The sequence below is a fragment of the Neomonachus schauinslandi genome, chromosome 10, assembly GCF_002201575.2.
Source record: "Neomonachus schauinslandi chromosome 10, ASM220157v2, whole genome shotgun sequence".
NCBI classification, from domain to species: domain Eukaryota; kingdom Metazoa; phylum Chordata; class Mammalia; order Carnivora; family Phocidae; genus Neomonachus; species Neomonachus schauinslandi.
In genome coordinates this window covers 136545182-136565462 of record NC_058412.1, presented here as the reverse complement: position 1 = coordinate 136565462, position 20281 = coordinate 136545182, and the positions used below count along the sequence as shown (strand labels likewise).

Genomic DNA, 20281 nt, shown 5'->3' with positions numbered 1-20281 from the left:
TTCTTTTTTTTTTTTTTTTTAAAAACAGTGCTTCTGTTCTAAGAAATTCAAGTTAAGACAGAGTGCCTCTCGCTGTCCTTCAGTGCTAGTCAGCTCCTGTGGTGGGGGGCGCGCCGCGGGGCGAGAAGTGTTCATGCCAGACAGCTCACTGTTGGGGGGGCTGGGGCGGGGAGGGACGCCCTAACACACCACTAAATGACACGTCCGCAGGGAGTCGGGAAGCCCGGCGCCTCCCACGGTCCCGCTCCACCGGCATCCGGGGAGGAGACGCTGCTCAGTCCTCCTCGCCCCCTCCGTACATATCTGCCAGCTTCTTGAACCTGGGCCCCCAGTCGTTCAGGTAATCGTAGTCTTGGTCCCCGGAGCTGGACGAGTTCAGGGAGCTGACGGAGCCCGCCGTAGAGCCGCTCCCTTCGTAGTCGAAGACCAGCAGGGAGTCGTAGGGGGGTGCTGTGGGGTCGTTGTCGGCGGCGCGGAGTCCCTGGGGTCACAGAGACACGGGCTTAGGGTGGAGGACGTGCTGTCCGGCCCTGGGGGCCTGACGGAATGGGGCTTGGGCGGGCGCCCCGGAGAGGAGTTGGGGAAGCAGGCCAGGAAGGTGAAGTTAGTGGGCCTTGCATACGGGAGGTGGTCAATAAGTGCTCCCTGTGTTTAACTGAGGGGCCTCTCAGAGAACGAGTGGGGGGGGGGGTTATGAAAAGGGCGGTGCGTTAGAGGTAGCAAACTCCAAAGCTGGCGTGGCCACACCAGTAACATGAGGCAAGAGGCCTGGGTGGGGGCCTGTGGCTAGGAGCAGCCCCTCCTGAGGGGCCAGAAGTGTCTTGAGCCCCTGTCACCGCGACACAGAATATGAACCTGAGGTGGGCAGAAGTCAGAAATCTCCAGTCGTTACGTTCACTATCCCTATGAACAAAACTGGGGACGTGGCAGGTGTTGCTGGAGGCCCCCCGTGCGTGGCCTCGCCCTTGCTCCTTCCGCCCGCACCTGCCCAAGGAGGGGTCCTGCGGCCTCCCACACGCCTGCGCATGTGGCCCAGCACGGTCCCCTGTGACTGTGACGGTCCCCGTGGGGTGGCCTGGGCGCCCCTGGCGGTCTCTGGCTGCAGGACGCACCTCACTGCCAAGCCTGCCCTGGGAGGGGGCACCCTCACCGCCCCTCCATAGCAATGGTTTGTAGTTTCCGTGCTCGCTTTTCTTTAAGAATCATTTAAAATAGGCTTTAAATTCTAGGTTGGGGAAGACATACTTCTTGGGGTTTTAAAATTTTATTACATCCTGGGGAGTGAGTGCTTTTGGGCAGTTGTAGAACTTTGATCTGCGTCCCCGGACAGGGTGTGTTTCAGGGAATGTTCTAAGTCTCTCTGCGTCTCTCCTGAACCGCTCCCTGGGCTCTATTCTGCTTAAGTAAATTAAAGCTAGATTCTCACATAGCAGGGATATGTTGCCAGCCCCTCTTAGAAACGCGTCAGTGTCAGAGAGCAGGCGGTAAAACGTACAGGACGCTGCGGTTACGGGGCCAGGGCCGGCGGCGTCTCTGGGCGCGTGACCACCCCGCATCAGCCCCCAGCCCCGGTCCGGCTGGGCCTCCTCACCGCAGCCTGGCCGCCCCAGCGTGGGGTGGCAGCGAGACGTTATTCTCCGCGCCCGAGCACCCACCTCGTTGATGAAGTCCCCGATGTCTCCCGGGTGGGGCACCACAGGCCTGACGGGGTACTGGGGCTCGGCGCCCACGGGCCGCTCGTCCATCCGCCGCACGCCGGGCGCCTTGCTCAGCACGTGCTCCATGGCCTCCGGCTGCTGCAGTTGGCTGAGGTCGTAGTCCTGGGGAGGGGCCGGGGGAGGAGGGAGGCAGGCGCGTCCTGCTGCGGCCGAGCACGCCCGCCCTCCCCCTAGTGCCCGCTCCCCTAATCCGTCCCCGTCTGTGCCCCCCAGGCTGCCCTCGCCAGGCTGATGCTCCCCGGGGCCCCCCCTGCAGCTCCCGTGCCTGGTGTATTCCTGGGAGCAGCCTGGGGCAACAGCTGGGGCTCCTGTTACCATGCTTTAAGGGGGCACCAAGCCTTAGTGCCCTGACGGCCATCGCAGACCCGGCATCCAGCCAGGCAGCTCCCTGGATTCCCCTTCCCGGGCGCCCCGTGCATGGCCTCCTGGTCACCTGACAGCCCCCCGTGTGGGTGCAGGCACCGGGCTGGGGTCCTGGGCCGCCGGGAGAGAGCGGGTGGGAGGGGGGTCCCACGCCCCGGAAGCTGGTGCAGAGGGCCTCACCTGGTCCTCCTCACCGCCCCCTTCCTCGTCGTACTTGAGGATGTTGTCACGCACATCGTCCTCGGGGTCGATGAGCAGCTGCTTGGTGTGGCGCTCCTTCTCCCTGCGCTTCATCCACACGACGAACAGCAGGACCATGGCTGTGGGGGCAGGGGCCACGCCGTGAGCAGGGCGCGCTCGCGCGTGTGGGGGCCCGGGCGTGCATGCGTGGCTCCATCATACTCACTGAGCAGGATGACGATGCAGATGAGGATGGCCACGATGGCGCTGGTGCCCAGACCGGCCGCGGCCACCGCGCCGATGGTGGTGCAGTCCCCATTCTCATCGCATGGGCACACCTTGACCTTGATGATGGACGTGTTGGACAGCGGGGGGTTCCCGGAGTCGGTGACGATGATGGGGACGTCGTACACGCCAGCCTCCAGGTACAGGATGCGCAGGCTCAGCTGGGCGTAGTCACCTGGCACAGAGTGACAGCACAGGCTTCGTTCAGTCCACAGCCAGCCCTGCGTTTCAGCAAGACTTCGGAGGGAGGACGGAGTCTAGAGCACGACAGTCTGAAACACCCACTTGGTTCGCGCACACCCACACGTGCGTCCACGCTAGATCACCCCACAGAGTGCAAACACATTGGCAATTCAAGAGAAGAGCAATTGCAACTTGTAGGATGAAGAAATCACTTCCTTAATATATAAAGAATTCTACCAAATCAATTAGAAAAAAACCTCAAAGAAAAATAGGCAAGGATATTGAATAGACAATTCGTGGGAGAAACAGCAAATGGCCATTAAATAAATGAAAAAAGTGCGTGGTAGTTAAGAGATGCAAAAGGAAACAATGATTTTGGCTAAAACCTTGGGAAAACAATGATATTCGGTGTTGGTGAGGGCTTGGGTAACAGGTGCTCTTTTGTAGGTCTTGGCATGACCTTTCCAGGCACATCCTCAGAGTGCCAGAAAACTTCAGGACTTGGATGCCGTTTTATACAACAAGTGCACATCTAGGGAAGTACCCCGAGGAAATAGATTGATCAGGGTCCCATCCATCCGTGGTCCCATCAATAGGAAGCAGTCAGAGATGTGAGCAGCTGGGGCTGTAGGATGTTGACAGCTGTGCTCGTTAAAACAGCGGGACTGGGACTGCCTTCACGGCCCCCTCTGGGGATGGACTGGGGCACGGCCAGGGGCCCCAGCCTCAGGGGGCCCCCATGGGGGGAAGAGCCCCATCCCCACTGCTCACTCTTCCATGGGCCCCCTTGAGGTGCAGCACCCCAGACGTGTCCGATTCTCTTGGAGCCTGAGGAGGGCTCACCGTTTAAGCGGGTGATGGTCCAGTTCTTCCGCACAGCAGCTGGGACGAAGGGCAGCTCGAAGACGTAGGGGCCGATGTTGGGGTCAACGTCGGCATCGGCCGCTGTGATGTTGATGGCGTTCAGGCTGGGCTTCTCGCAGATCTGTGCCTCCTTGGGCAGCAGCTCGGGGGCGTTGTCGTTGATGTCAATTAGGTAGATCTGGAGGGTCCCGGTGCCGCTGGCCGGGGGGATCCCTGTGGGAGAGACACAGGGTGACCCCACAGGGCTGCTCCACCATGACCTCAGGCACACGATGATGCACATGGGACCCACCTCCAGCCCCACCGTCCTGCCCAGGGACAGCCCCCAGACCCACACAGGACAGACGACGAGTCCGTGCAGGACAGACCCACAGCCCCGACCATAGCCCCAGCCTGTGCCAACCCCCACTGTACGACATACACAGCAACTCAACTGTACACCACGTGGACCGAGCACAGGACCACACAGACATGCAGCCACCCCCAGCCCCACAGCTGCGAGTGCGCGTGCGTGCACCCACCCACACACACTCACCGTCTGGCGGGTGGTTACCCCGGCTTTCACTTGCTATCGAGTGAGCCTTTGTGCAAGGGCTCCTCTAGCTCCTGGAGCCTGAGCTGCACTGCTGTCCGAGAACCCACCATACAGACGACCGGGGGTCTACCTCAGGGCCTTTGCACATGCTGCTTCCTAACTCTGGGACTCCTCTGCTGCCCCTTCTCCCCCTGGCTTGTTCCCTCTGGTCCCACAGTCGGCGCCTCACGGCCAGGAGCACAGCTACAAGCCCTGGCCCCTCCCTCCCATGCCCTGTTGTGTTTTCTTCCAGAAATACTCCCTGAAGTTATCTGGTTCACTTGTTTCTCATTCATCTCACTGAGGCAAGAGACTGCTGAGTTGTCCCTCAATATCCATTTCCCCTTTTGTCCTTAATAGAAGAACCGGAGCCCCAGATTTTATCTGGGGTCATCACTGCCCAGCTGTTAGACTACATTTCTCAACATCCCTCACAGTGAAATGTGGCTTCATGGCTAAGTTCTGGCCTTTGTGAGCTGGGGGTGGAAGTTCTTAGAAGGGCAGGAATGTGTCCCTGCCTTCCTTGCTCTTCCTCCCGTTTGCCAGAACGTGGTCACGATGGCTGGAGCACCAGCAGACATTCCGGACCATGCCGTAGCTCATGACCAGAGTGAGCCTGGTTTCTCAAACCTGCCCCCAGTACCCCAGGGCTGCCTGCCTCCAGTCTTCTTTTATGTGGGAGAAAAGAAACCTCAGTCGTGTTGAAATTTCTATCGCCGTTACACGGCTGAACCTGGTTTTAGCTGACACACAGACCTTGGGCACGTCAGCCTTGCAAGGGAAGGACTTTGGTCTGGTCTGTCTGCTGCTGAGTAGCACCCAGTGTGGGGCAGGAGCCCCGGGGTGATGAGAGCGGTGGCAGCGTGCCGGCTCGGGCCAGACCCCCTCCCTGTGCATTCGAGGACTCTGGCTGACTTAATCGTCACAGCTCTGGGTAGGGGGTAGGGCTGTCTCCACGCTACAGAGGAGGAAACCGAGGCACGGAGCGGTCAGGTCTCTTCCCACCACTAAAGTGGTGCTGGGACTGATCCCTGGTTCTAAGTCTTCTGCCTCATTCCCTCTGCCCTCCTGTGCAGGGTTGGCTGGGTACCTGGGGCTGTGGGCCTCGCCAGCTCCTGGGTGCCCTGGGTCCAGGGAGGGGTGACCTCGGGACCTGGAGTCCCAGCCCCCAACTCTGGAGATGCTATCCACATCCCTTGGAAGGCCCCAGTGCTCATGAACCTTCTTCCTGCCCCATGTGGGCCCCTCTGCTGCCGCCTCTGCCCAGCACCCCGTCACCCCTGCCCAGTTCACCTTCAACCCCGCTACCCTAGGGTCCTCGGGGCTCCTCATTCTGGCTCGGAAGCCTCACCGTCACCCCCTCGGAGCTCCCAGGGCTCGTGCTGCTGGTGTGTGGCCTCTCACGGTGCTTGCCCTGTCTCTGAGGCCCCTCCCCAAGGCACCCCTGCTCTGACGGAGGGCTGCAGGGGTCTGGATCACAGGTGGTCAGAGCCACAGGGGGCGGCATCCCGGGGCTGCTTAGGGGGAGCCCCCCCCCCCACTCTGGTGCGTGGTCAGCATGATGGGGCTGCTCGGCTTACACGTGGATGGAGTTTAGCCACCCTCAGTTCACCAGGTGGGGAGCTGAGAAGCTGCTCGGGTCACGTTCAGCCGAGACAGGACTGGACAAACCTCGGCCCGCCTCGGCCATCCTGGCTCCCCTGGTGTCCACGAGGGAGCGCCATTAATGAGCGAAGGGGCACGAGTTTGTGCAGACCCGTGAGCCGGGTGGTCAGGCAGTGGCCCTTGCTCCGAATGCGTGCAGAGAGGCGGCTGCCTGGGGACGCTGAGGGACCCCCAAGGCTCTGCACAGGACACCTGGCGCCGCCCCTGCCTCCCCGCTTCCCTCCTCCGGCTTCTCAGGCTGGGGCCTCCCTCCGTCTCCCTGCCACAGAGCCCCCGGCACGGGCCGGCCCCCGGAGCGGGGCGCACCGTTGTCAGCCGCCAGGAAGGTGGCCTCATAGACGTTGTTTCTGATGTAGAGGGACTCGCGGTCGAGGACGGTGGCCGTGGTGATCTGACCGTTGGTGGCGTTAATGTGCAGCCAGTTCGCTGGGTCTGACAGCTTGGAGTACCTGAGGAGCGGGGAGGTGAGGTGGTGAAGGGGAGAGCGGCCCCGAGCCCCCCAGCCCCACCCTCTGCAGGGTGCCCGCCCGACACGGGGCAGCTGTCCCTGCCGCCCGCACGCTCCGCCCTCGGCGCGCCTCACAGTCGCCACGGCGGTTGCGTTCCCGATCCTCACGAGGACCCCGGGAGGCAGGTGCTCTCCTCGCCCCCTCTTTCCAGACGGGGAGACTGAGGAACAGAGAGGGGTAAGTGACAAGCCAGCTCAGAACCCGCCTGACTCGGGAGAGCGCCGCGGGTGCTGGAAGGCCTGCCGCCCTTGGGGGGGGCGGGCACGGCGACGCGCGCGGTTTGCTGAGCTCCTGTGGCGTCGCACTGACCGCCTGGATCTCGCGGGCCGGCTGGGCCCCGCTGTCCCCCGGTGGCTCCTGTGGCGCCCTGCCTGGAGGGACAACACAGGCCGGGGACTTCCTGGGGTGCAGGTTTACTGGGCATGATGGCGCTCCGCTGTACGGAAAGCAAGGGAGCCCACGGGTGGGATCCCTTTTCTGAGGCCCGAGGGCGGACCCACCTCACGGCCTGCTGCATGAACCGGTCAGGGTCCACTGCCGAAAATGTGGTCAGCGCGGTGCCGGTGGGCACACCTTCCTCCAGGCGGATCAGCTTGTGGTTTGAGGGGAAGTAGGGCGCCTCGTTGATGTCCATGACGGAGATGGTCACCCCTGCCGTGGACTGGAAGGACATCTGGATCCCGCTGGCCAGGGGCGCCTGGTTGGAGACCATCACAGTCAGCATGAACGCCCTGTTCAGCTCGTAGTCGACTGCCTGGAACGAGAGAGTCCCGCGGGGGTGAGCTGATGCAGGGGCCTGTGGGCTGGCTTGGAGGAGGGAGGCCCGGCGGGTCCGCACCTGTTCCTCTTGCTCGGCTTTGTGCCCAGGACGCTGGTCCCAAGGGAAGCTGTCTCCAGAGCCCCCTGTCTCTGGCTTCCCAGGGGTTTGACAATGGGAGGAGGGAGTTTGGGGTAAAGGACCCCCACTGGGCCTTCCCACCATGCCCTGGTGTGCCAGTAGCTGGGCCCCTGGGGCTCCAGCCCCGGCAGCGGCACCCCTCCCCGGCGCCAGCTCTCAGCAGGTGCTGCTCCCTCCAGGCTGGCGAGGTCAAGGCCCCCACTGCTGTTTGTCTGGGGCCCCTTGCTGGGTGCAGTGGGCGGTCTCTTCTGTGGTTCTAATCCCTCCAGTTTTTGGTAATTTTTACAGCAGCTCCAGGACACTCACACACCAGCTCTGTGGGTTCTCTACCCTCTGCACGGGGTTCCTGCATGAGCGTGGTTCTCGGTTACACCCTTTGGGGCCCCAGGACCCCGCCTGACAAATGCTTTCAGAAGGGTTCTATGGTCTGGGGAGCTCCCCACATTTTGGGGAGGGAGGGAAGTTGCAAGGAGGCACTTGGGGCCGAGACGTGTAACACACGTAGCAACTCCAGGAGCAGGCAGGGACAGTCTCGGGGAAACCACCCGATGCGACACTCTGCAACAACATTTACACACGTCCGCCCAGACGGGTGCAAGGTGACGTATGCACAGGACGGCTCCCGGCGGGTCTCTGTGTCCTCACAGAGGACGCACCCTGGAGGCCGTGGGCTGGTGGCGGGATGGGGAGGTCTGCAGCCGTAAGCAGGAGCGAGGAGATCGGACGGAGAGCAGAAGTAGATACAGAGCGGGCTGCCTTCCGTGTAAAAGAGGGAGAGGAATTTGAATTTGTATTTGTTCTTATTTGCAGGAAGGAAGACCGCAAGAGTGAACCGGAAAACGCATAAAGATGGTGGCCTGTAAGCAGAGGGGTGAGCGGGGTGGAGGGAAGGCCTGGGGCTCGAGGTTGTGCGAGCTTACCGTCATGGAGCTCGGTCTACTACCGTCACGCTTTAGTCATTATAGAGGAAATTAAATATGTAAAGCGATCTCTGAAAATTGCAAGCAAACCGAAGTAAAGGGAGACTATATATCAACGGGTAACATGACTCTCAAGAAAAGAATGAGTTCAGGTGACCAGGGCAATATTTAGATGGTAGTTCTTGGTGGGATTTATTTTAGGGACAATAATCATTGCAAAGAAATCTTAAGCTCACTTGGTCTTCTCCCTGTTGGTAGTGATCTGGGGTTTGTTATTTTTTAAAGCTTTTTATGTATATCTCAGGGTAAAGTAAATAAACACGTGTAATAATGTGGTTAGGAAATAAGATTTGCAGTGTAAGAGAAACGAGATACAAGTATGAAGTCAGCAAAGTGGAGTAGAAATCCCCCGGTGTTAAATCTGAATAAAACGACCCTTTGGATCGGTGAAAGAAATGGAGTCGGGGTGGGCACGTGAGTTGAAGCGTGGTGTCCTTGCTCTGCCCCCGGGCCCCCAGGAGTGAGAGCAGCGAGCAGGAGCGAGCCCTCCGGGGCCTGGATGCTGGTTTCCAAGTACCAGCCCTCACTGGAGAGATGGCCGACCCGAGGGGAGGCAGGCAGCCCACGAGATGAACTGCTTGGGCCACGATGCACGGAAACGGCTCGGGGCGGAAGGACCCAGGAACCAGCCAGAGGAGGCTCCCGCTCGCCGGGGGCCAAAACCAGTCATGACTGCAGCTGACCAAAGCACACTGAGTACACACAAACACGTGCATCTTACCAGCCATGAGAAAATGCAAACACACACACACACACGATTCTGCTTATGGCTGTGTGGGATGATTAATGGCCTCCAAAGACATCCGGGTCCAAAGGTCTGCAATCTGTGACTGTGTCGCCCTCCACGGCACAGGGACTTTGTGGGCTGATGAAGTTGGGGGTCTTGCAACGGGCGCTGGCCCGGGATCACCCAGGTGGCCCGAAATAGCATCCGAGGGTGTTTAGAAGGGGAGACGGGGGACCTTTGGCACGGCAGCAGGCAGCGTAGGGGCTGAGGCAAAGACGGCCCTGGCTGAGGCCGGAGGAGGGCCGCGGAGGCGGGGCGCGGCCTGCCAACCTGGCAAGAGCCAGCAAACGGAGCCACCAGAGCCCCTGGGGGGAGCACAGCCTTCCCGGCTCTTTGGTTTCGGCCTGCTGAAACGGATTTTGGACTTCTGACTTGCAGAAGTGTGAGAAGACCGTGTGTTGTGTGGACACCCAGCTTGATGTGAGTTGTAACAGCCGCCGCCGTAAACGGAGAGAGACCTCAGACAGCTGCTGGTCTGGATGATAAAAGGCAGCGAATGAAGCTTTCATCTGCTTTTTCTGCTGGACTCTGTATTAGTTTCCTGTTCTGATTTAGTGGCTTAGAGCAACACAGACTTGTCGTCTTACAGTTCTGGAGGTCAGAGGTCAAAAATCAGTGTCCCTGGGCTGCAGTCAGGGTGTGGGCGGGGCTGGGTCCCCCTGGAGCCTTGCCCCTTGCAGCTCTGAGAGGCCACGTCCTCCACCTACAGAGCAGCCACGTGGCCCCTTGCAGTCCCTCTGGGACCTCTGCTTCTTCCGCAGGGCGCCTGGGACTCTGACCTCCTGCCTCCCTCTCCCAATCACGCTGTGAGCCCAGGGGCCCCCTGGATCTCCCGGGGTAACCTCCTATCTCAGAACGCTTAACTGACTCACATTTGCCCAGCATGTGCCGCACACGCGTGGGTCCCAGGCCCAGGGCCTGGGCACGTCTGGGGGGCCATGGTGCTGACCACAGCAGACCCACATTTCCGTGTCCTGCGGAGCTCTTGTTGGTGAGGGGAAGCTCATTCGTACTGAATAATTCCAGCCAAGGAATGACAGAACTTTAAAAGCACCATTCTGTACTCACTAATGAAGACGTTTCCGTGAACAAGGATCACGAGTAGATGATAGAACCAGCCGATGGAGACTGATGGAGGCATGCATATTTGCAGGTGCGAAGCATCACGTGCAGACCACTGGCTGGTCATAAGGGGGGAGAAGTCAACTCTGCAGTGACGGGAACGGGCTGTCACCACCTGAGCCCACCGGTCAGGCCTAGATGACTGGAGTGGGACAGCCGGGCACCACGGGCCTCCTGATGTGACTCAGCCCCAGGCACAAGGCCCTTTCGCATGGACGGCCCCTGCAGGCCTAATCCCAGGTTACCGGAAACTTGGGAGAGCGAGGAACAAGATTCGCCATGAGGAAGTGATTGGACAGTCCGGCACATGCGACCTCCCACAGGCCAACTGACCCGGTGTCTGTGATAGGTCAAAGGTGGGTGGGATGTTCTAGATTATGAGAGAGTCAAGAGATGTTGCAACCAACTGCATGCAGGGACCCTGTCCAGGTCCAGATCTGAAAAACCACAGCAAAGAGACACTTTGAGGAAAATTAAGGGACACCGAGCACAGACTTGCACCGGTGGATACGAAGGGCAGACGGCTGCTTTTGTCAGGGCTGTGACCGGTGATGTCATGTGCGTACGGAGGCAAAACGTATTTCTGAGGGTGACGCATCCTGACTTACATAGAGATGGATGGTCATGAGGTCTGGGAGTTAAAAACCTCTTTCAGCAGGAAACAGAGATGAGACGGTCTGGAATAAGCTACCACGTCAGACTACAGTGAGGACGAGACCACTGCCGTCTGTCTTCTGGGCACCCGGAGATGCTCACGATGGACAGAACAGCGCGTGTTTCTGCTTAGAGAGGAGCTGATCTGCTGGGTCAGGAAGCTGTGCTCGCGGCCGGCGGTGCCTCTCCCGACTGACCCGAACCCCAGCCCCCGCTGGGTCCCCCAGCACCTCAGCGTTTGACTTGGGTGAGCATTAAAAATCTTACAGCTGGTGCATCGAACCCTTGCCTTCTCAGTTACGGCTACAGATGTGGCATTAAGTATGAAAAGAAGGACTTTAAAAACTAAGTAAATAATAGCAGGGGGATGGGCCCGGGGGTTCACGGAAGCCCGAAGCCAGCCCGGCAGGAGGCTCTGGAGGCCGATGCCCTCCGGAGATTGGGGTTCTGGGCTGACCCCCATCGTCCTCTTCAGGCGTGATCTCCTTGTCCGCCCAAGGAAGGGGTGGTTCCTGCAGGCCCCCTGGAGCCTGGCCGTGAGATGTCATGTCCCTCTGTGGCTCACGCCTTGTCATGGCTGATGTCTTCCCCAGCCCCTGACGGCGCCTTGTATCTTAGCGCGGTGTGGGTAGGGGTCAGCCTGGGCGAGGATGGGGATGGTGCGACGGCTCCCTTGTCCACCCCCATTGCCCATCACCTCGCATGAGGCTGGGTGCTGCTCAGGTACGTGTGTGTGGGAGGGCCTTGTGCCCACAGATGCCGCCCAGGCAGGCCGCCAGTCTGATGAGGTGCCCAGTGCAGAATAACTTGGCAGCCCTTGTCTGAAAGATACTGCCCAGGACTTCAGGCCGCAGACCGGTGAGCCCTCTGGCAGGTGCATCCTGGACTCTGGATGCCCCCACAGCAGCCCCTGCACCCACACTGTGTCCAGGTCCCCTCAAAACCAAGCCAATGCCTCCAGACCCTCCCCCGGACCCTCAGAGAGTCATCTGGGGACGGGGCTCCTCCATTTAAATAGACAGTTTAATAAAATTGTGGTGGTTTTGTCTCTGAACAAACCACCAAAAGGAAGTAATCTTTCTCCCCGTTTATTGGTTCATGTCCCCGGCGGACACGGAATAACGCCGCATGTCGTACATTAAGATTGTGTCACCTGTCTGAGGGAGAATGCCTTCCAGAAAGACTATTATGGCCAATAAACGTCCATAGGAGGGTGAAATAAAACATTTTTGTAATGGAGAAATCGATAGGTAATTTGGCCCCCCAGTTTCAATTAGAGCGGCCGGGTATACTGCTGGGGCTCGGCCCGGCTGCCTCCCCAGACGGGGCAAGGATGCTCCGCTAAAAGGCGAGGGGCAGGGTCTGCGGCCTCAGGAGAAGCCACCCGGCGCCATGCAGGTGGTGTGGGGCAGGGCTGGGGCCCCCGCTCCAGGGCTGGCGGGAGGCTTGGGGGCATTCGCTTCCGTGCACTGCTGCCCCGGGAGCTGGTCCCTGCAGGACTGCAGGGGCTGGAGGGCGGTGCCCGCTCCCCTGGGACTCCCGCCAGCCCCGCCCAGGCCTCGGCCCCTGGGCCAGAGCTTGCTCACTGCCCCCCAAGCTGCAGTGCTGCCGAGGGGCAAGCGGGAGAGGCCGCTTCTTGGCTTTTCTGCCTCAGAAGCTGAGGTCCAGGCGCGAGGCAGGAGAAGGGCCTGGGGATGGTCTGAGCCTGGAAGAGATGGTGGTTTCGTGGCTGGAGGTGGCGGGGGCGGGTGGCGAGGCAGAGGGCGCTCCCGAGGAGGCTGGGCACGGTGACGGACGCCCACTGGGGCTGGTGGTCTGAGGGCAGAGCAGCTGTGCCCCAGCTCGGCTGCAGCCTGGGAGGTGGCAGGCCCGGCATGCGGGGCAGGATGGAGCTGGGGGGCGCGGGGGGCAGGGCAGGGGTCAGGAAGACCCGCCCCAGGCGACTGGGCACTTCCTTTGACAGGCGTGCAGCCAGGATGTGTGCGAGATGGCTGAGGGCCGGGCTGACCACACACATGTCTACACGGCACCTCGCCCGCCCCCAAAGCAGCGAGGTCCCGGTCCAGGAGTCCCACCACCTGGGGGCACGGAGGCCGAAACACCAGCAGGGTGCTGGACAGACAGGAGGGCTCACCAGCGGGTGTGTGGCCTCTGGCGAGTACCTGCCTGAGAACATCCCAGAAGCTCCCTCTCCGCATCCCCGCCACAGACTGTCACCTCCTACAGGCTGGGGCAGTGATGGTCTGGGCCGCAGTGCATGGACACAGCATGCGGCCCGATTCCTCTGGGGGCCCTGGGGACCCTGGCGGGACTGAAGTGACCTTCCTTGTGCCCTGGGGAGCGCGCGGGAGCCCGGCTGTTCCCTGTTGACGTGACCATGTTCAGTGACGGCACAGCTGCTTCTGTTAGCCATGTGCCCGGCGCTGGGCCAGATCTACAGGCAGGACCCGCTGAGATCTGGCGATAGCCCCGGGCACAGGCCCCTCGTCTGGGGCACCAAGGGCGACAGGCCCGCGCCAGCGTAAGTGAGTGAAGAGCCAGCCCGGGAATCCAAGAACGTATCCGCCCCCCGCCGTCCGCAGCAGACTCCTCCCACTGCCTCGCACCCCCCACACCCCCTCCCGGCCACCCCTCTGCAAGAGAATGTCTGAAAGCACAGTGTCTCTACCAAAGGATGCAAAAATAACCTGAAAATGCTTTCTAAGATGAAGCATCTTGCCTTAAACAGACTTTAAGTAGAGAGTTCAGAGAAAACCAGGTCCTCGTGAAGCCTGCCTCTGGCACGAGCAGGGGCATGCAGTCCCTTGTCCCCGGATAACCCTGTATCACTTCTGTTCATCTGTCCCAGGGTGGTGGCGGGGGACAGAACCCACACCGGCCGGCAGGAAGCCAGGAGAGTACCCACCTTCACCACGGTGACCATGCCCTCATTGGTGACGGGGTCTGTGCGGATGCTGAAGTGTCCTGAGGGGTCCCCGCTGAGGATGCGGTAGAAGGCATTCCAGTTGGGCGAATGGGGCTGATCTCGGTCCATGACGGTGAGGTTTGCGACCACCACCTCCACCTGGTTTTCGGGGACCTCCCCGGCGTACTGCAGAGCATAAAGAAAGACAATGTTCTGAACCCGTGCGGAAGCCTGGAGAGGTCGGAAGAGACTCTCTACCAACCCCTTGGGGGGTGCCCTCTGCCTCTAGCTTCTCCCACACATGGGGACCCCACGCCCATTCCACGGGCACGGTGGCATCTTCAGAGGGCTCTGGATCCTCCAGCTGTACCCACCACCCAGCTCTAGACCCAGCCTCACCTGCACACGCACACATGTGCCCACCGGCCCCCCTCCTAAACCCCCCAGGCCTTTCCCTCGTGCCCTGGAGCCCCGTGCAACAGCGGGGACGCACGAGAGACTCTAAGGTACGTTTGTAGGACAGGAACTAGACAGCAGTGGGGGGCTTCCCCCAGACGATCCTGACTGGGGTCCTGCCATCCCAGCAGTCGCACCATCGGCTCGGGGCTTGGGGTCCGCGGCGACAGATGTGTGATGACTGACCACGGGGCCTGTTCTCCTGCCAAGCACCGTAGGGGCTGCAAGCCCCTCCTGTCGGTGGGGGTGGTTCACGGGGCCGAGACGGTTGTGTGCAGGGAAAGGCGGTGTGTGTGTGCGTATTGGTGTTGGGGTGCTGGTAGGAATCTGAGCGTCCCTACCGAGTGAAATCACTGCTCAGGGCCGGCCCCGTGGGCATGTGGCCTGTGAAGCTGTGGCCCCGTGCGGAAGGGCCCTGAGTTTGGTCAAATGCTCTCACTGTCTTGAAATTCTTTTTTTTTTTTTTAAGATTTTATTTATTTATTTGACAGAGAGAGACACAACGAGAGAGGGAACACAAGCAGGGGGAGTGGGAGAGGGAGAAGCAGGCTTCCCGCCGAGCAGGGAGCCCGACGCGGGGCTCGATCCCTGGGATCATCACCTGAGCCGAAGGCAGACGCCCAAAGACTGAGCCACCCAGGTGCCCCTTGAAATTCTTAATAGTTCGTGAACTGGGGGCCCGTTCTGTTATTTTGCACTGGGTCCTGCAGTTTGTGTGGCCAGCCCCGTCAGCAGGCAGCGTGGTTTCGAGCTACAAACCTGGGGACGGAGCTGGGACAGAGATCTAGGGTGTCTGGCTGGGGTCACGGCGGTGCGGCCCGACAGTGGCCTCGACGTGTGGGCGCTGCACCAGGCACCGCCCGGGCGTTACTTCTCCGGTTCCTCAGGATAGCCCTGCCCTCATCCCCATCTTACAGATGAAGCAGTAGAGGTTAGGAGACCCTGGGGCCCACAAAGGGGCGCCCAGAGTGTCAGCTCTAAGGATCCGGCCCCTAGTCACAGCGGTGGGGTCACGGGATGGGGACGAAGGAGTCCAGACACGGGCTTGGTCCTTGTCCCAGGCAGCTTGGCTCCGAGCCTCATCCTGCTGGCTGCCCCCCCACACCCCGGCACCTGCCTGAGGTCTGTGGGAGGTGGCGCCCAGGCCTCACGTGGCTCCCTGTTTCCAGCACCTGCCATGGCACATTCCCTCTGGCCACACCCAGGACAGCCACCCTGCCTCGTGCCCGCTCGGGGCCTGCAGCCCAGATATGCCTGTGCATGCCCTAGGACAGACATGGGGCCGCTCCATGCCAGAGGACAGCCCTCCTGTGCACTCGGGGCACCAGGCTGGGCCTTGTCTGCTCCAGAACCAACTCTCCGCCCCTGAGTGAGTGTCACAAAGCCTGGTGGAATTTCTATGGCTCCGAGTCCGTAGCCACCATCCGGGGTCTCTCACATCCAGTGCTGCCTGCAGCCCAGGGGCCAGGCCCCCACACACGTCGGCCCAGAGCCCTTGTATGTGTCCTACGAGGACCCCGTGCAGCACTCGCTGGCTGGGCTGGCTCTCAGGCGACCCTCTCCTCCTGGGCGAGACAGGGGTGGGCAGTGGGACCTGCTCTGGATGCCAGCTGATGGGTGCGGCATCCCGGCTTCTGGCTCTCTCCATCGGGAGCTTGGTACCTCCTGGAGAGACTGGGCGCTTCGAGCCCACGTCTGGGCCTCGATGGTTGCGATGGTTTTCTGCTCTGAGCACTTACAAATTCAAGCCTCAGCTGGTGGTTGGGGAGGGGGTTCTGGGGTGCAATGCACAGAACACTGGGCCGCAGTGGCTTGAACACGGGGGCTTGACTTCCCAGAACAGGGAGCCGGAAGGCCGAGGGTGGCCCTCGGTGGCTGTGGGCATCAGCGACATTGGGGCTGGTGGCTCTGTCCTTCTCTGGCTTGAGGTCAGAGCACAGCAGCCCAGCCTGTCCTGTCTTGCTGGGCGACAGTGAAGGACGGCCCCTCCGGCACGTGTGTCCAAGTGATAGCAGTCTGCCGGGCTGACCGTCCACGGATGGATGGGGACACTGAGGCCCAGCAGCTTCTGTTCCCAGAGTCACTTTGCGTGAGAAAGAGGAGAGGTGGGGTGCAGACTCACCCAAACGACCGGTGCGTGCTCGGTGTGCCCACTGTGAGCGAGGCACGGGGGATCTGGGGCCCCAGGCTGGTGGCAAATGTGTGCGGATGACGCAGACGGGGGCGAATGGATGAGTGAGCCGATGTGCAGACCAGTGACGGTCAGAGCGATAGAGGAATCGCGAGCCCTTCCCCGCCCCCCCCAAGGCCGGCTGCCTCCAGGGAGGGAAGGGCTCCTTTCAACCCCAGGCCAGAGCGCAGGCCTTCACCTGAACTTCGGAGGCTCCTGCATCAGCCTCCTGGACTCCCGGCCTCCACGTTCCGCTGGAAACCCCACAGCCCGCCGCCCAGGTGCACACAGATGGCCCCCGTCTGTCCCCTGGCACGCACAAGCCTCCAACCCCGATACCATCACCTTGTTAACAGGAGAAGTTGTAAATTTACCCCAAGTGGGATCTCGCCCGGTGGGACCAGTGCTGTCTGGGACAGCAGCCCTCCAACACGGTCCCACTCAGCCGCACGAGATCCTTACGCCTGGTGCTGGCGACAGGCCCGACACACCTGGCCCTCAGGTTTCACGAACACTCGCATCCTCTGGCAGCTTCCCTCGGGTCAGACGACCAGGGTGGGTCCTGGTGTTGCCACCTGAGAACCGAGTCTCGGCTGGGCCTCCGCGGGACCCCACACTGGCCTGGCGGCCCCTCCAGCTGCTTTGCTCTGGCCTGCTCCGGAGTGGGGGCTCCTTCCCCGACTTCACAACACGGGAGACCTGTGTGTCCCCGAGTCCGATTCCTTGCAGACCCTGGTGAAGTTTATTCCAAGAGTCTATTTTAATTCATGCGAGTTTAATAAAGGTTCACAAAGAAGGGCCTTAAGCTGATAAATCTGGCTTAGGATTTTCTTATTAACTTTCCCCTGGCCATAATGAGTTTTTAATTTAATTTTTTCAGATTTTCAGGCACAGGGAAAGCCTCTTCCATGCCTCATGGGAGGCAAAGGCAGATATTTGGGAAAGAAGGAATTTTAAGATCATTGGAACAGAGTGTCTCGCCTAGATGGTAATCCAGAATTCAAATGTAGCCCCGTCCCGAGGGACAGGGAGGATTTCATCTAGCACAAACCCAGCTCGGAGGCCGAAATCCGCAGGGCTCCCAGGGGAACGTCACATTAGCATAGAGGAGGATTAGGGTGAGAACAGTGAAGCCCAACCAGGATCCAGAGAAGACCAAGGGGGACAGCCTGCCCACACCCAGGCCCCATGGGTCCTCCAGGCACCCACGCCACGTGGGGCACGCCATGACCTGAGGCCACCCTTCTCTTTCTGTTCCAAGAGAGCCTACCCACACTTTGGGCTGGAGGGCCTGACCCTCCTCTAGCTGCCCCTCGGGGTGCAGGACACCCCTCTCCCCGCTGGCCCGTGGCCCCTGCATTGGTGGGGGCATCTCACTGGGAGGCGGCGCCCTCCCTGACCTGGACCTGGGGGACCCGTCGCTGTCGTTAGCAGAGCCTTGAGAGTTGGCCCGGGAGCCCCTGTCTGGCCGGGACATGGCTGTGCCTTGGAACAGGCAGGGCTTCGGGGGCTGGGTGGGCACCAGGGAGGGGCTCCCACGGAACCCCACTGGGGACACGCCAACACCATGCCTTCGATCGTCCGTGGCTTCTGTTGGAAAATGTATGGATGCGCCTCTGGACACTCTGATAGGTTTTATTTTCTGAAATTTACTTTTCAGTCCTGGAAATTAATCACGATGTCTTTTGGGCTCTGAGTTCAGGATCAGAATCAGATTGGGGGATCAGCGGCTCCTAAGCAACCACAGACAGTCTTCCTTGACCCTGCGCATGACGGGGGAGGGACTGAGGTCTGGGGGCCAGGAGGCCATTCCTTGGCCAGCCCCTCTGAGCCTCTGTCCCCACCCCGTGGAGCTGTCACGCGAGAGGGTAGATGACACACGGGAAAGTGCTCCTTCCAAGGACAGCTCAGGGGAAAGGACCCCACAATTAGCTAACAATATATCTCAGACTCTCCCCTCCCCCGCGTTTTGGTGCACAGACGGGGTTTGCTGACCCCAGGTCGGGCCACAGTTCAAGCCGTTTGCTTCTGCCTGGGGAGGAACCACGCTGCTGACAATAACCATTACTAATAGCCGAGCAACCACCACCCTCGTCGTCTTGATCACGTCTCCTCGAGTGCCAGCCACCTGTTCCGGGACCCACGTGCAGGTGTACACCCCGCCAGGCAGGAGCTGATGCTCCCCCCTAGCTCAGGTGACCATACAGAGACAAGAGGCCCCAAGACCTGCCTGAGGTCAGCCACTGGCCGATGTCGGAGCCTCGTTAGCTGCCGGGAGTCTGACCCCAGCCTCTGGGCCCTACCTCTGCATGGGTGCGGCGGGGGTCCCGGGGTCGCGGAAAGTGTCATCTTTGGGAAGGGACACTGGCCTGTCAGGCGATGTCAGGTGGGGCCAGGCGCTCTGGCCTCCTGTCTCCTTGGTGCTCAGAGATGCTGTCTCCCATTAATTTTCTATGGCAGAGGCTTGGCACCAAGCGCCTGAGCACAATTAAGGGCGATGGGTCTATTCCAATTTTGAGATGCCAGATTTTTATTCTCAGGAACTCAGGCTGAGTTGAAATTTCTCCCTTCTCCTGGGTTTGTGGACTAAGTTGAAAAGCTGAGGATACTGGGGATTCCCAGGGCTTGGGCCAGAGCAGGCCCACTTTCGGGCGGCGGGGGCCCAGCCAGCCCCCAGGAAGGTTCCGAGGCTAGCCCATGGTCTAACCCCAAAGCCAAGGCGGCCTTTCCACCCAGCCAGGCAGGCCACCTTGAGGATGGAACTTCAAGTTTTATCCTAAGAAAAGCCTTAAAAATGTGGGGGCCCCAGCCTCACAGGACCCAGGGCTCCCCAGTTCATTGCCCCTGCCTCTGGCAAACCATTTCTAACTCCTCTGAAGGTGACCTGTGCGCAAGAGGGGCTGAGCTTGCTGTGGGCCGATGCCGGCCTCCACAATGATGCCCCATCTCTGGAGAGCCCTGGCAGGGCGGGGGGGGGGGGGGGGCACCACGATCGTTCTCCCTTTTGTTTGTAACATTTACTTGAATATTAATTTATCTAAATTCATTTTTTTAACATGTAATTTTATTCATGCTTGCCTTGGTATGGGGAGCAGGCCATGCAGTCAAAACGTGCGATAGAAGGAAATGCGTCCCATCAGCCACAACACCCCTGGACAGCAAAAACGCCGTACCTCAATGACTTCTTACCCCCCAGCAAGAGTTGAGGGAACCAGGCTGAGATCGAGCGATCTGGTAACCGCACTGGGAGCCCCTCACCTGATGTCAGAGCTGGGGCAGGACTCACATGTGTTGAGGCTGAACCGTTCTGCTCAGGCCCCTGCGGGGGAGGGCTGGCTGCCGTCCGTGGCACTTACAGACCAGAGGACAGCATCGTTCAAGGCATAAACTCTCGTGGAGATCAGCGGATGCTCCTGATGTCACCTCGGGACCGTATGTCACTTCAGGGTGAAGTGGGGACATTCAGAGAGGTCCAGCTAGCAGGGGCCGAGGCAGGGCTAATGAGGGGCTTCCTGACTCCAGGAGACCCTTCCGTGGGCATGTGAGGGGCCTGGGCTGGTGGAAAGGGCCCGGGACACTGGGGGTCCAGGGCCTCCCACCAAGACCCCAGGATAAGGCCAACAGGAGCCCCTGGGGCAGAGTGCAGGTTGTGTCCTGGGGGCCTCAGCCCCTTGCCCGGCAGACGCCCACGTTCGCCCTTGAGGGAGTGTGGAGTGGGCCGGCTGAATGGCCTGACGGCCCCGCAGCAGGCTGCCCTCTACCCCGCGTGCAGCACAGGCGAAAGGAAAATAACTTTTAATTAACATTTAAGAATAGGAACCGGATCATGCAAATCCCCCTCATCTCTGCAGTTTCTGCTGATTGTTCTTGATTAAGCTTGATAAAAATAGCCGGGCTGCGTGCAGGGATGTGGCCAGCCCTCGGCCCCGCCCCCCCCCCCCCCCCCCCCCCCCCCCCCCCCCCCCGCC

The 20281-nt window shown here is 60.6% G+C and overlaps 1 protein-coding gene across 2 annotated transcripts in view; it reads right to left on the bottom strand.

The window, feature by feature from the left end:
- Positions 1-274: 274 nt before the first annotated feature.
- Positions 275-20281, bottom strand: part of CDH4 (cadherin 4) — a 542859-nt gene continuing 522852 nt past the window's right edge. For both annotated transcript variants that reach the window (XM_044918535.1, XM_044918536.1), the window contains 8 exons: positions 13688-13873; positions 6842-7095; positions 6139-6281; positions 3573-3806; positions 2488-2721; positions 2262-2401; positions 1656-1820; positions 275-481 (listed from right to left, as the gene is read on the bottom strand). In XM_044918535.1, the coding sequence (XP_044774470.1) occupies positions 275-481; positions 1656-1820; positions 2262-2401; positions 2488-2721; positions 3573-3806; positions 6139-6281; positions 6842-7095; positions 13688-13873 (1563 nt within the window). The remainder of the gene's footprint in view (positions 482-1655; positions 1821-2261; positions 2402-2487; positions 2722-3572; positions 3807-6138; positions 6282-6841; positions 7096-13687; positions 13874-20281) is intronic.